Source organism: Aricia agestis, chromosome 1 (assembly GCF_905147365.1).
Source record: "Aricia agestis chromosome 1, ilAriAges1.1, whole genome shotgun sequence".
NCBI lineage: Eukaryota > Metazoa > Arthropoda > Insecta > Lepidoptera > Lycaenidae > Aricia > Aricia agestis.
In genome coordinates, this window is record NC_056406.1 from 19,459,124 (window position 1) to 19,475,368 (window position 16,245).

The window sequence follows — 16,245 nt, forward strand, 5'->3', positions numbered from 1 at the left end:
GTCGTCCACATACAAATATATACTAGTAATCTGTGGCACACATAAATGCACAACAATAACGATCGAACCATCGGTAAATTAAATTTTAAACTTTAAATTACCTACTTGAACAAAATAATAATTAAATTATAAAACTGTAAGTTCAGAGACGTATAATTTTTTTTCCCACAACTGTAATTACTATAAACACAAAAAGTAATATACTTACTTAGTTAAGTATTAAATTTTAAAGATTATGTTTATTGAAAATTTCCTGTTTTAAATTGTATTAAAATGATGAATACTTTTGATTTGAATGATATCAGTGAAATGGAACAGATAATTGAAAATATATTTTCATATTTAACTTTGAGTGACTTAAAAAACTGTGCACTAGTATGTAAAAGCTGGTTTAGAATACTAAGCGACGAAAATAACGACATTTGGAGGTATCACTGTATCAAGCGATTAGCAGAAGAAGTTTTAAAATCAGATTTGCTCTCAACTCTCACAACTTACAAATCTAAGCTGAGAGCATTTTACCACGCTTGGAACCCATATGATTGCTCTAGAAATATCTATATTAAACCAAATGGTTTTACATTACATAGGTAAGAATTATAAACTAGAAGCATTTCATAAAGTTATAGAATTGTGAACATCTGATAAATAATATGTTTACATTACTATTACAACTGTATTTTTTTTTTCAGAAATCCTGTTGCACAAAGCACAGATGCCTGTAGAGGAAAAATAGGATTTTTTCAGGGTCGTCATACTTGGGAGATTATTTGGGAAGGACCACTGGGGACAGTGGCTGTTGTCGGTGTTTCCACCAGAGATGCACCTTTACAGTGTCAAGGATATGTTGGCCTGTTGGGTTCTGATGAGCAAAGCTGGGGTTGGAACTTAGTGGATAATCATTTACTACATAATGGAGACACTCAAGGATATTATCCTCTATTGAATAACTGTCCCAAGTATCAAGTAAGTAAAAAAAAGTTGCTAATTATTTTATGTTTTGTCTATTAAGTCATAATATAAAAATTTAGTTAAAAAAATAATACTATGTGGGTGCTAATGAAAAAATGACTAAAGTTGTATAATTAAGCTACAAATTACAGGTGGGAGAACGTATTAGAGTTATACTTGATTGTGAAGCACATACACTATCCTTTGAAAGAAATTATGAATTTTTAGGAGTGGCTTTTAAAGGTAAATACTGATTAGATATAATGATTTGTGTAGATTATAATGATTGATGATGATTGTCTGTTTCATTGTTCCAAAACTAGTTACTTAATTTTTATATTTTTATTTTTTATTAAGTACACAATTTTATTTCAGGCCTTCCATTTAGAAAAAAGTTATACCCTACAGTGTCTGCTGTGTACGGAAATACAGAAGTGTCCATGATATATCTGGGCCCACCTATAGATGGATAACATGTAAACCTAAGCCAATACCATATTATCAAGACTTGTTTATTGTCATAGGATCGAGAGTTACTACTAATTGTGTGTGAAAGAATTTTCTAGTCATATATTGTGATATATTAAGGTTTAAAAGTGTGTATAGTCCAATATGCTTAATGTTATTACTTCACCGCCTAATTTTATGTTTTATAGTGCAATAATTTATAAGCATTTAGTTATTCAACTATGCATTTATTAGAATAAAACCATGTTTTGATTAAACACTTTGTTTGAACTACTCCATATTGAGCAATTGTCAATTGCTCAATTAAGAAAACTAGAGATCGCCCAATGGTCGAAATTCGACCTTAGCGTCAACGACATTAGGACTACTACCTATATTTTGCGAAATATCATATTTTTTCAACTCTTATCTATATGGGACTCAGCTGCCTACCTAGCATACGCCAACGAGATATCTCACTCTCGAGATAATTAAATTTTGACATTATGAGACGAGTAGTTACTCGTCTCATAATGTCAAAATCTCGACACATTTTTATAGAGTTTGGTCGAGATAATCTCGACCAAACTCTATAAAAATGTGTTATTTCGATGATAGATCTACGCGAGAAAAAATGTTTGTCATGCTAGGGTCAATAGAGATGAAGAGACAAACCATCAAACATCGAGAAAACATGTAGAGTGAGATATCTCGTTGGCGTATGCTAGGTAGGCTGATCTCAGACTGGCCGTGTAAACATTGTCTAATAGTATCTAGAGTCTGGCTAGCGAAAGATGAGACTGGCTTTTTATTCCAAAAATGATTATGGTAACACTGTCACTAACGTCATTGTCACCTATAGCATCTATTGTTTATGTGTCAAAGTGAAAAATATTTATATGGTTTACGCACGGACGTAAAAAAAATACGGACGTAACCTTCTCTAATCACGAGTGAAGCCTAGTAACTAGGCCACCGATTTTGACTAATGTAGAGTTTATAAATTCTCCTCGTGCGGCTGACACATTATAATATTATTATCAAATATTTTGCCGCGCTTTTGGGTAAAATTAAGGTTTTTAGTTTTAGGGTTGAGTATGTAAGGTTAGAAACTTGGCTCTACATGAGATCTCACTACTTTTTGACACGACGAACTATAATATTATGTTCTCATCTTGGCAACATTTTTACATGAAAATGTTTTTGGTGGGATATAAGTATACAAAATTTAAACAAAATCGTCTTAGCCGTTTTGGAGGAGTTCGCGCACAAACAGTGACACGAGAATTTTTATTGCCGGAATTAAATAAATTAAAAAAACACACCCATGACCCAGCAGGAACATTGAAAACTTTTGTTCCGTCGGCGGGATTCGAACCCGCGACCCCCGGCTTGAGCTATCGACAGCCCACTGAGGCCTGAGCCACAGAGGTCGTCATTGTCCCATTTCATCATCTTACACCATGGTTCTCGTATTTTTACATCGTTTGGAATACGAAACATACTTTGTCAGGCACGGACGTAAATAAATATGTTTCTAGGCGTGTTTTCAGGAATGCTTTTGCACTTCAGTATCACACAATACTTGTAAGAAGGTTTTTTAGCCTCGTCCGTGATCTCAATAGCAAATAAACCCGAAAATAAGTACGAAGTAACTGAATCACTAAAGGAAACAAACACGGGATATAACATCTGACGTCATCAACATGGCGCGCTAAATGCCGGCGTTTGAACGGTACAAATTTAATCAATGTTTTAAATTTTAATTTAAAGAAAAATTTGAATATTTTGAAGCTTATTTATGTTTTATTCTCATTTATAAAGATATAAAGGACTAATTAAAGTCATAAAAAAAATCATGCATATTCCCTATTACAATTAATTAAAATAATTATTATTTATCATGTAATTGAATTTATTGTTTTGCAGTTAACGTGGATGATGCAAAGGATTCAGCAAGTTATAATATCAAGCATAAATAAATTAAGAGATATGTTCCAAGAAGAATGTTTAAAGACAGAATCAGTTCCTTGATGAGATTTCTTCTTTGACCGGTAAGAACGTTACAAAAAAATACCAGGGAGGCAATTCTCAGGATGTGAACATTTTCCCTCGTAAAATTATCTCACGAACTATTCATGTCTACTGGCAAGTTCGAATGATACGTAAAACTCGTATTCTGGGGACCAATAGAGTAACGAGGAGTTTCTGCCATTGACATTATTTTGCGTTCTTTAGGCATTAAAGAAAACGCTACGATAAATTTTGCAACGTGCGAAGATATTTAATTGTATTCTAGTAAATATAGCTTACGAAATAATTGATTTTATTACACCACTAGCTATCCCGACAAGTTGTTTTGCGATTATTTTGCCATATGATTACGTGGTACTTATAATATCTTAAATCTCAATGCATAATATAATATAATTATTTGGAATTAATAAGTAAATCCTCGTAAAATTATTTCTTGAACTATTCATTTCTACTGGCAAGTTCGAATGATCCTTAAAACTCGCATTCTGGGGACCAATCGAACAAATTACCAATCGGCCTATCGAGGTGTTCCTGCCATAGACTAAATTTTGCGTTCCGTTTCGGCATTAAAAAAACGCTTGGACAAATTTTGCAACGTGCGAAGATATTTAAGTGTATTCTAGTAAATAAAGCTTACAAAATAATTGATTTTATAATATTACTAGCTATCTTGGCAAATTGTTTTGCGGTTGTTTTGCAATATACTTATTATTATATTATTATTACTATATTATTTGTAGTTGACAGAGGCGGCGCAAGGCGTGGGCGGTGTGGGTTGCCCCTCCACTGGTAGCACAATTATAGCTTATCTATTGTTATCGCGGTCGCCGATGACCGCTTGGGGCTTGAAGCATTAAAAACTAAATTATTCTTTTATTCTGTACTTATAATATTTTGTAAAGAACAATTACTTACTTATATTTTTATTGAAGTGACTAAATAAGTATGGCACCACGTGGTGCCGTACTTATTTACTTTTACCATACTTATTTATTCACAAACAATAATTTAGTCGCCGAATTTACTAATTTAAACTACTAATATTTATTTGACTAATGCACTTATCAATAATTATAACAAGTATTGAAAGAGACTACTAAAACAACACTTATTATTCTAATACAGCGTTATAGTACTTGTACTATTATCTATTCTGTGGTTATAGTAATATAAGTAATATCTCAATAACTTTCGTAATCGGAAGCGGGCGCGAGACTGTCTGCAGCCTGCCGCTGGCCGCAGCCCAAATCGTTCCGTCGGGAGTCGGGACTTGTTGGCGCGCACCCGCTCGGCCTCCAAGGGCCGCGCGGCGCGCCAAACCGGAATGGCAGCCGCGGCGAGGCCACAGCTAACACTTTCGGTGTCATATGATTTTAAGCTTTATCTTCATGACTGTAATACATAGTGAAGTCTACGGCCGCCCGTGGCCGGTCGTGGCCGCTGGCGGTTTTGGTAAAAATCAGTAAAACCGTTTCGGAGGAGTAAGGTAACTAACATTATGACACGAGAATTTTATATAATATAAGAAGATAAGATGTACTTACTTGTCATCAAAATATTATGATAAACGTAATTATCCAAAAAGTAGCTGTCCCGGTGAACTTCGTGTCACTTTCAAACCTTCCCTGGACTTCTACGAATATTTTGAGACTAAAATTAGCCCAATCCGTTCAGCCGTTTTTGAGTTTTAGCGTTACTAACACAATTGGAAATCTATTTTTATATATATAGATGTATACAGTATACAATATAATAGAACAAAAGTTCTGTTAAAAATATGTACTTAGTCTAATTCAGCTATATTTTAATTTAACGAAATTATAAATAGTTTCTTTTAAAGTTTAAACCCATTAACTTATAATTAGTAAGTTATTATATCGCAAAAGAAACACAAGTAAGTACGAAATTTTGTACTTCTTTGCTACATATCCACCAATAAGAGGGCGAATTTGTGTACGAATTCCGACATCTACCGGTCCCTAGCACTCGTATGACTCGAGCGATCTTTACACGAAACATTTCTAGTGTGAAGTTCTGAGAATACATAAACTCACAGCAACAAATTGTATCGTGCAGAAACCGGTTTCCAATCGAACGTCTATCCACCAATAGAAGTGTAAATTGGTGTACGAATTCCGCCATCGTAGAAATAACCGGTCCTACTCGTTCGACTCGAGCGATCTTTGCACGGAATATCTCGAATGTGAAGTTTTGAGAATACACAAACTGTGTTACGTTCGTAAAAATCTCATAATTGGGTAATTTTTTCGAAGGGAAGATTTTCTCACGTTCTGAGAATTGGCTTCCTGAAAGCAACCTTGTTATTGAATGCTAACTTTACTTATGAACATATTTTTAGATGTCAGTGTTTGTACCCTAAAAAGGATTAAAAAAGAAGGCCAAATAAATAAAGGCGGGTGGTTACGGGAGTTTGGCTGGGAGGTGTTATTAATGCATCCGCCGTACAGTCCTGACCTTGCACCTTCAGATTTCCATCTGTTTCGGTCGCTGCAGGATTCCTGAGGCAGTGTCAGGTTGACATCACAAGAGGACTGCCAAAACCACTTGTCGCAGTTTTTTCATCAGAATCCCCAACATTTTTATAGCAATGGGATCGTGTCCCTACCAACAAGATGGCAAAAAGTTGCTTTATAAAAAAAACCTTTCGAATGTTTAAACAATATATAAAATGCGAAAAAAAAATCCGCAACCTTTGATTTTCTGTTTATTTTTTTCATCTCCCCTTAATCCTTGGTTTTTAATCAACTTGCAAGGGGGGGGGGGGGGGGGGTTATTAGTTTCAGGCATGTACAAGTATGTATTAAATAAACATATTTGAGTATTTAAATCAATACAATATATGATGCTTGCGAGGATTTGTGCTAATACACTTTTAATTGCATAATAATATAATACTTATAGGAAATTATTTAACATTCAAATTAAATTATATTTAAACTTAGGAACAGTAGGGACAATAATTTAGTTTAAGAAAATGAAGATAATTGTTTGATTAAAATTTAAATTATATTTTGTAATATATTTCATGATGTACGGTGAGTATTAAAGAAGAAGTTTTAATACTCCGACAAAAACATGCAAGAGTTTTCGTCAAAAACAAAACATCATGAAATGTATTGCAAAATAAAATGTAAGTAAACAACAACAACAATAAACATATTTTTCTTGAAATGAGTTATCCAAACGAAAATATAATATTATTGTCATAAATAATCAAGTATCAAAACTATAATTCCGACTATAGACAAGGTTGCCATACGTAGATTTTTTGAATTTGCCGCCTTTTTCCAGTCTCATCTTTCGTTAGCCCGAATCTAAGAGTCAATAAAAAAAACTATAATTCATTTTCAATTTGTCACCTTGTTGTCAAAAGACTTCAACCATAAATAAAAGAGTATAATTCGTATGTATAAGCTTGTCACTCAAAAATCTTGCATTTTTCCTTGTGTGTGTGTAATGTTTTATTTGTTAAAAATATGTATGATAAAAGCATAATTTCTAAATAATATTAGCTCGATGCACTCCTTCACCATATAAACTATAACTGTGCAAAATTTCATTTACCTACGTTTCCCCATTTTTCGTCAAAAGGGATACAAAGTTTTTGGCTCACGTATTAATATATAGATATTATGTTATCAATTGCCAATTGATAATATAATATTTTCTTAATCAACACATCATGTTCCTAAGGAGATTTTACTCACAATAGTTAAAAAAATAAAAATGGTTGCAACAGGTAAATGAAAGAGTTTGTTTTCACGAAGTTGCTTTATTTTGAATTTTATGTGCGATATTGTAGCTGTGAGAATTATTCTTAGATATAATATGTGGTAACTAAAATATTATTCTAAAACAGTTTTTTGGACATTTTTTTAAACATGAACTGGGTAAATTTTTAAAATAATAAAAGCAAAAAAAACTTGGATTTGACTGCAGTGAGCATCTTTATGTATGTTGAGATGGGTGTAGAATCTAAAAATATTTTTTAAATCATTATAGAATACGATTACGAAACTTAATAAAAATGAAATAAGTAAATCATAAAATGTAATAAATCATTTATAATGGCCAGTGGCCACTGGTAACTGGGTTTAAATTTATAATTTTAAATTAAGTAATTGTTTCTATGATTTCGGTATCAGTCAAATCCACGTTGTATAAATCGCACAATTAGGTCGAGTTTAAATTTTTTATTTACATTTAGATACATAAGTCATAAGCGGTTATATATTTTCTTAGCTTTGTTCTCAGAAGTGATTTAAATTATAGGAATCTTATAAATAAAATATGCAGAGTTCATTGTAAGAACCGCGTTTTCGTATTATGCATACCATATACGTGGGAGAGCCATGCTTCGGCACGAATGGGCCGGCTCGACCGGAGAAATACCACGTTCTCACAGAAAACCGGCGTTAAACAGCGCTTGAGCTGTGTTTCGCCGAGTGAGTTAGTTTACCGGAGGCCCAATCCCCTACCCTATTCCCTTCCCTACCCTCCCCTATTCCCTTCCCTACCCTCCACTATTCCCTTCCCTACCCTCCCCTATTCCCTTCCCTACCCTCCCCTATTCCCTTCCCTACCCTCCCCTATTCCCTTCCCTACCCTCCCCTATTCCCTTCCCTTCCCATCCATACCCTCCCCTATTACCCTATTCCCTCTTAAAAGGCCGGCAACGCACCTGCTTCTGATGCTGCGAGTGTCCATGGGCGACGGATGTTGCTTTCTATCAGGTGACCCGTTTGCTCGTTTGCCCCCTTATTTCATTAAAAAAAAACATGCTCAGTTAAATTGACTAGTTGAAATAATAATACCGAATATTTCATCATAGGTATTATTAGCCGTTCATAGTATTGCTATAAATATACTGTATATATGATACATCACACAAGTATACAATTCACGAGTTGAAACTTGTAACCTAATTATGTATTTATTGCCATATATTATATAATAGTATAGTTATTAAAGTGCTTATCTAAATCGATGCCTAAGAAAATTAGCTCACGATTAAAGTTTTATTCATAAATACACAAGGCACATTATAAATTATAAACGCAACACCTACCAGTATATATCGATCCTTCTTTATAGAAGACATTTTACTGCACAAAGATCACAAAATGTAACCCACGAAAAATGTAAAGTTAGGTGACGGGCGGGTAATTACTGACTAGTGACTACAAAATATTATGGTAAAGTAATATTATACCTGGGATCCAGGGTGTTTAATTATATAATACATATTATATAATCTAATATATAAAATTCTCGTGTCACAGTTTTCGTTGCCATACTCCTCCTAAACGGCTTGACCGATTCTCATGAAATTTTGTGAGCATGTTGAGTAGGTCTGAGAATCGGCCAACATCTATTTTTCATCCACTTAAACTTATAAAAGAATTACAGAAGACCAAAATTCGACCCCGACACCTACGAAGCATGTATCCTAGACGTTAAAAGTTATAGTATATAACCGACTTCAAAAAAAGGAGGTTATCGATTCGACGCGTATGTATGTAATATTTCCAGAACTGCCCAGTTTTCGAATATTATGTTGGTCTATATCAGAGTCTGAATAAATGAACCAAATTTCAAAAGTGTATGTACTTATGTATATTGTATTGTATGTTTTTATATGTTTGTGTTCGCATATCTCCGGCACTACAAGTCCGATTTAAATGGTTTCTTTGTTGTTGTGCTAGGTATTGTTCAACTTAGGGAATACTTCAAATTTCATCAAAATCGGTTCAGTCGTTTTTGAGATAGGGGATTTTATTCTTACCACGCGGACGAAGTTGCCCGCGACTTCGTCCGCGTGGACTTTAGTTTTAATAGTTGTTCCCGTACATCGATTGAATCGTTTACGCGCAAATCAAAAAAGAATATTGTGTAGGAACTGCACATTTTCCCGGGACAAAAAACATTCCTTGTCCCAGATTCAAATTAGTAGGTATCTCCAATCTCCATACCAAATTCCATCAAAATAGATTGAATAGTTTACGCGCAAATCATAAAAGTATATTGTGCAGTAACCGGGACAAAATGTATCCTATGTTCTGTTTTGGGACTCAAAGTATATTTATAGCAAATTTCAGCAAAATGGGTCCAGCCATTTACGCGTGATGTCGTGACCGCGCGGCTTCGCCCGCGTAAATTAGATATTTCACAGACAAATTAGTCCAAAAAAATAGCCTATGATTCTTCACGTGGTCTACTTACTTACTTACAGATAAGTCTGTGAAAAATAAAAGAAAAATTGCTCCAGTAGTTCGTGAGATGAGCCCTTTCAAATAATTTGCCCCGTTTTTTTTTCACATTTTTCTATTTCTTCGCTCCTATTAATCTTAGCGTGATAACATATAGCCTATAGCCTTCCTCGATAAATGGGCTATCTAACATTGAAATAATTTTTCAAATCGGCCCAGTAGTTCCTGAGATTAGCGCGTTCATATAAGCCCTTTCAAATAATTTCCCCCGTTTTTTTCCACATTTTCCTCTATTTCCTCGCTCCTATTAGTCTTAGCGTGATAAAATATAGCCTATAGCCTTCCTCGATAAATGGACTATCTAACACTGAAAGAATTTTTCAAATCGGACCAGTAGTTCCTGAGTTTAGTGCGTTCAAACAAACAAAAAAACAAACTAACAAACTCTTCCGCTTTATAATATTAGTATAGATTTGGTACGTACAATTTTGAAGTCGGTTTTATCTTTTTTAAAATACTGTTATTTATCAATATGATAATAATCGGCGACAAAACAATATTGTCCGTGGGTGCTGAAGACTGTGTGGAAAAGGTTTAGTGGTTCCTTAAGAATATATCCGGATAATAAGCCGGCCCCTAGACGAGCAATCTTACTGTCAATATCGCGTATTTCGTAATATTATTGACCGTCTAGCCTTCAATCTAGTTGTCAAATAAACTGTTCAATAAAATTGAAGCGTTATATTGACAATAAAATTGCTCGTCTAGGGGCCGGCTAAGCAGACCTTAAAGATTTTAAAGCAATTAAAAGGCTGTAGACTAAAAAAATAATTAATCGATGAATGCTTATTTTAGATGAAAATAAATATTTTATTACTTACTTAAACATTTACGGTCTTACTACAAAAGATTTAAACACCTGTTGAACAGTTGATTAGAGAAAAAATCAGTACTTAATTGTCTCGAAACAGCTGTTCAATAGAAGTTTAGATCTTTTGTGATAAGACCTTTTAACTCCTAAATAATATTTATGGCATATTTTCTAGATATTATGTAATGGGAAATACTGCAGCATATAAAATTAAGCGGATGCTATAATTGATATAGAGATAACATAATAACTATACTTAGGTACTTATATAAAAATTTTCTAAATAATATTATAGGTGAAGTAACTACAGTTAGAATTTAACATAAGAAATACTATAGTAGATCTAGATTTTATACCTCTCTGGTCTAACACCGTAAAATGTATAGTGTTTAATCATTAAATGCAAGTTTCAAGTAACTACGTATTGGACAGTCACCGACATATAAATTCTACTTTGCAATAAGCTTAGTAGCACAGAATAAATAAGCACACAGCATCTGCCGGCGACTGTATAATCAAGAACACTATAATATAATTGAGCTTATAAAACGCTCAAAGGGCGGTAATTTTTCGTGTTGTATTTATTTCAAATGCTTGATTTTCTCTTTTGAGTTGTTCTATCACAGTTTTGCATTTTTTTAAACTACTTATTTGGATCTTTATATGGCACATATCCTTAGATATTGTGTAACTTATCCAGTAGTAATAGCCAGTCTCAGCTATGATTTTAGGGAACCCTGCCAGTAGGTATAAATATTGCTTCTACCGTCTGGCATAAGCCCCAAAAGTGCCTCTGCTTTTATCAATAATCTAGATAATTAAAGTCTACTCTGGCAAGATATCTTATTGCATTATTAATTCCTTATCCATCACAAAGCTCTAGCCCAGTATACACAGTATAGAAGGATAAAAATACTTTTGAGGCAAATATATATTTTTTTTAAATATTTTTAAGACATGAAGAGATAGAGTTACCATACCAACAATAAAATATTTTAAGGGAAAAGTTTGAGTATGTTACTTCCTCATGCCTGTGCTACAGACTTTGATTAGCATGGTACTAGTTTAGGCGGTGGATTAACGAATAGGCCACATTTATCCCCGAAAATAGTGATAACTTTTTCGTTACCCATAAGAGGCGGTTTTATTATTCGTAGCCGTTACACAATATTTTCATTTTTACATAGAGTAATTTACTGATTTAACTTCAATTTTCACAAACATAGGGTAGAGGGGCTACTATGTAAAAGAATTACATTACCCATTAAGGCGGGGATTAATCTCAATCAAAAACGATAACCTTGCACACAACCAAAGACCAAGCGTATATGCATCTCAATAAGATTCATTTTAGCTTAGCATAAAACTATAGGTTCTCGGGCGGATCTTCTCTATTTTTGCTGTTTTTTTAAAATATCTTTGGAAATAAATATTAAGAAACAAAATTGTTCGGTTAAAGAATTTTTAATATAGATTTACTAACAATTTATTCAAATAAAATGTACAATTATCCTAGTTAATACTTATATTTCGATGAAATAGAGTTTTTTCGGAGGTAAGTTTGTAAATTAATTACAGCCAAAGTATTACGTTTTATTAAAATGTTTATGGTTTAAGGTATTTTGAATATTGTGCTTTATATCTCATATTTTTTAACACTTCGTTATTATATTGGAACTAGGTAAACCGGGAGTCACGGAATAACTAATTGGGGTTTATCCTCGCCTTAATAACCGACTTTAACAAGCAAAATTATTTCTGAATTATTCTGCAATCAGCCAGTAAAAGTAAAATGGGAAAAACATTTTGATACAAATATTTACTTACTTAAATGATATTTGAAATAAATTGCAGTATCATTCACCAAGATGTATACCTACTTACCAGAGGAAATTGATTCCTAGGCAGTTGACAGACCTACGTTGTTTGGTTGGCTTATGTCAATTCAATGTTAGCACAGGTATTTAACTGTGATCGGTTGGATGAGTTTGACCTAAAGCGACCAAATTACTTAGGTCCGCCATCTGCCTATGTGTCAACTTCTCTGATAGTACTACTTACTAGCTAGTTAACATAATTGATTTAGTTTGTGGGGAATGTGAAATTATAATTGTCACACATTAAAGCTAAGCTATGCATTGCTAAATTGATTATATAATGTAAGTAAACCGAATCTAATCATTTTGTATATGTGGAGCTTTGTCTAGTAAATTGTCCCTCATTTGAGGTTTAACTTTGGTAGGACCGAATTTTGTCAGACAAAAGTCTGATATAAGGCAAAACAGCTTACATAACAATGGACAAAGTAGCGCTTGATGTAAAACAGCTGCTATGCGGTACCACGGACCATCAAAAGGGTCCAAAATTGCAGGGCAGAGCATGTGGTTCAAATTAACTTGAGCAGGCTGAAATAAAAACAAAAAGGCTTTTATTATTATACCTCTATACTAAATCATTTATCTCATACGTATATTTAGATTATATGTATTTGTATAATTATTAAACTAGATGTTCCTCGCGGCTCCAATCGCGTAAATAAGGTATTTGCGGGAACCTTACATTTTCCCTTTCATCTTAGCATTTGTCCTTTCCTTTTTTTTTTTATGAAATAAGGGGGCAAACGAGCAAACGGGTCACCAGATGGAAAGCAACTTCCGTCGCCCATGGACACTCGCAGCATCAGAAGAGCTGCAAGTGCGTTGCCGGCCTTTCAAGAGGGAATAGGGTAATAAGGGAGGGTAGGGAAGGGAAGGGAATAGTTGAGGGTAGGGAAGGGAATAGGGTAGGGGTTAGGGGATTGGGCCTCCGGTAAACTCACTCACTCGGCGAAACACAGCGCAAGCGCTGTTTCACGCCGGTTTTCTGTGAGAACGTGGTATTAATCCGGTCGAGCCGGCCCATTCGTGCCGAAGCATGGCTCTCCCACGTATAAACCTGTGGTAGACCATCTATATCTGTACCTAATTACTAATATCATAAAGAAATGGTCCAGTAGTTCGTGTAATTAGCGTGTTCTAATAATTATTTTCCCTGTATATTTCACAAAATTGACCTCTGATTCTTCGCTTCTATTATTTTGATAAATCTCGTAGGGTTCAGCCTGTGTTTGCAATGTAAGCGGAAAAAATGTAATTATATACGACATCACATTAGAAACCCCAAAAATAACTGTATTTCTCCACTATCCAAAGAATGTTATTATACTTATAAACCTTCCTCTTGAATAACTCTATCTATTAAAGAAAACCGCATCAAAATCCGTTGCGTAGTTTTAAATGTTAAAGGGAACAAAGGGACATGAGGGAAAAAAGCGACTTTGTTTTATAATATGTAGTGATGTAACTGGATGACGCCCGCAACTCCGTTGCGCCAAAATTTGTTAATCGCGGAGCAAACAATTTTTTTCCAGTAGGTATAAAAACTATCCTATGACCTTTCCGTTGACTCCATGTATCTCCATGTCAAATTAAAAAAAAACGGTGCAGCGGTTTGGGCTTAAAAAGGTAACAGACAGACAGACAGAAACACTTTCGCATTTATAATATTAATAAGGAAGTATTGATGATAGGGCTAATAACATGTTATGGGGATGTAAAATAGTAAACATTCTGATAATTCTTATTTCTGATATTGATTATTTAATTATCAAATCTTAATTTTATCTGATAATTAAGGGGGAGAATTATTATAGCAGTTTAATGTGTTAATTATAGGTGATTTGGAAGCAACTTCGCATTTTTTTTCTATCGAGAAAATTGTATCCCATTGTATTTTTGAGTAACATAATCACTAGTGTTAGTCCTGAAGTTTGCTGCATCTTAACTTAACATTCAGTTTTTCATTAATATTGATATTATAGACGATCATGTAAAGCAATTTGATATTGCACGCCCTTAAATAATCAACAGTCAGGTAACAATAATTTTACTTACTATTGCTATTACTTGCAGTATAATGAAGTGATACATTAGATTCAAACAGTAGCTGAAGATGGCCCAGTTGAAATCCCAAAATGGTTCAACATTATACACACCTAAAATAAAGTTATTATAATATCACTTTCATTCTGGAATTTACAAAATTTTAGTTAGGTATTTTAAAAGTAACTTACCACCAATTCTTAACAAATAATATGGAATAACAAACATCATGCCATGCTGTATCCAGTATAGTGCAGCTTCTGCAAAAATCTGTAAAAAGTTAAAAAATATGACATTTCTCCGGAGGAAGATGAATCTGAATATAAATAAAATATTAATATTATGAATATAAAGCTATGTAACATTTGTTTTATAGTAAAGCTTCAAGGTACTTGTAGAGGTTTCCGCCTTCTAATATGGAAAGTACTACTCTATTGTCAAATAAGATAGCATAATATTATATAAAATATATAATTTTATATTAAGATGCAATGTTAAAATTGGTAACAACTCTTTTGTTATAAGTAAGGATTACTCACAGTTCTTGAAGCTGTTTCCGGAAACAAAAATGCCAGAAGAGGACCATTTAAAAGATTTAAATGTATTCTAAAAAGTGCTGTGACAGTTTTGCTAGGAGGAGCAGCTAAAAGGTAAATCTAAAACAGACATTAAAAGTATGTAATTAACCCTTAACCTACTATTAACACCTCCATCGTGGGTATCGCAGACACAATAGATATACAATTGTTACGCAGCTGCCGGCTGCCACTTGGGGATTGATGGGTTAACAATAATTATTCTAATAGTTACTTACTTGAATTAATGTTGTTACATGGCAGGGATTAAGCAAATATATTACAGTGCGTGAAGCGAATTTGAAACCAATTTCCATTCCCCATAATAATGCTAAGAGGATAACCAGAAGTCGTTTTCCACCTCTATCATTTTTTATATATGTAACTTCGTCGGAAATTCGTAATTTTAGGTATGTTTTTTTCTGAAAACAAAATCACAATGGAGTTATCAAAATTGTAACAAAGATTTTCTTGTTTTTGTAATTGAATTAGCTTCTTTATTGTTCAAGTACCCTTAGATCAAGAAAATCGTAAAACCGAAAGAAATAATTATATATTGTACAGAATAAATGAGATACTCACAATAACATATAAACAAATAGATGTAACAATAATGGTTTCAAGTATTTGTCTTTGGGGCGACAAAAAATAAGCACACTCAGGGCCGACATTTCTAGGGACGGCCTTATTAGCGCCACTATATGCCCACTCAAACATTGTATATATTTCTTGTTATTTATATATAAACCATGTTTTCGTAATTATTAATTCGCGATTAAAGCACTACATTTGCCATAAAATAGCCATCAAAATGAATAGATTTCTTTTCCCGCTAAATGACAGCCTTGGTCCATATTGACGTTTGTTCAATGACAAATGACAATTGACAAGTGAGTGTAACAAATGACCATTGCCAAAACACAGGAACATTACTGGACCGTAATACATTCCGATTTCCGTCTTGCCACTGCCCTGCGTCTTGGTGTCCCCCATGTCGTCCCCCATCAGTGTGTTTGCGGCGCGCGCGTTGACAGCTATGGTCACCACGGGTTGTGCTGCTCGCGAAGTGTCATGCCGGACGCTTTTCGCGGCATCACAGCTTGAATGACCTCATTCGTCGGGCTCTTGTCACTGCCAGCGTGCCAGCGATACTGGAGCCCTCCGGTTTGGCGCGTGACGATGGCAAGAGACCCGATGGAATGACCCTGGTCCCC

General features: G+C 34.1%; 2 protein-coding genes across 2 annotated transcripts; one reads left to right on the plus strand and one right to left on the minus strand.

The window, feature by feature from the left end:
* The first annotated feature begins 238 nt into the window (after positions 1–238).
* On the plus strand, positions 239–1,431 carry LOC121729242 (F-box/SPRY domain-containing protein 1). Its single transcript, XM_042117699.1, has 4 exons — positions 239–590; positions 693–966; positions 1,104–1,194; positions 1,327–1,431. Exons 1-4 carry the CDS (start codon positions 274–276, stop codon positions 1,422–1,424), a joined length of 780 nt encoding a protein of 259 aa, XP_041973633.1. The 5' UTR covers positions 239–273; the 3' UTR covers positions 1,425–1,431.
* A 10,805-nt stretch (positions 1,432–12,236) lies between these two features.
* LOC121725478 (transmembrane protein 164) lies at positions 12,237–15,886 on the minus strand. Its single transcript, XM_042112484.1, has 6 exons — positions 15,614–15,886; positions 15,271–15,453; positions 14,996–15,112; positions 14,648–14,726; positions 14,469–14,569; positions 12,237–12,941 (listed from the first exon to the last, which is right to left on the minus strand). The coding sequence occupies exons 1-6, from the start codon at positions 15,746–15,748 to the stop codon at positions 12,711–12,713; spliced, it is 846 nt and encodes a 281-aa protein (XP_041968418.1). The 5' UTR covers positions 15,749–15,886; the 3' UTR covers positions 12,237–12,710.
* Between the last annotated feature and the right edge of the window lie 359 nt (positions 15,887–16,245).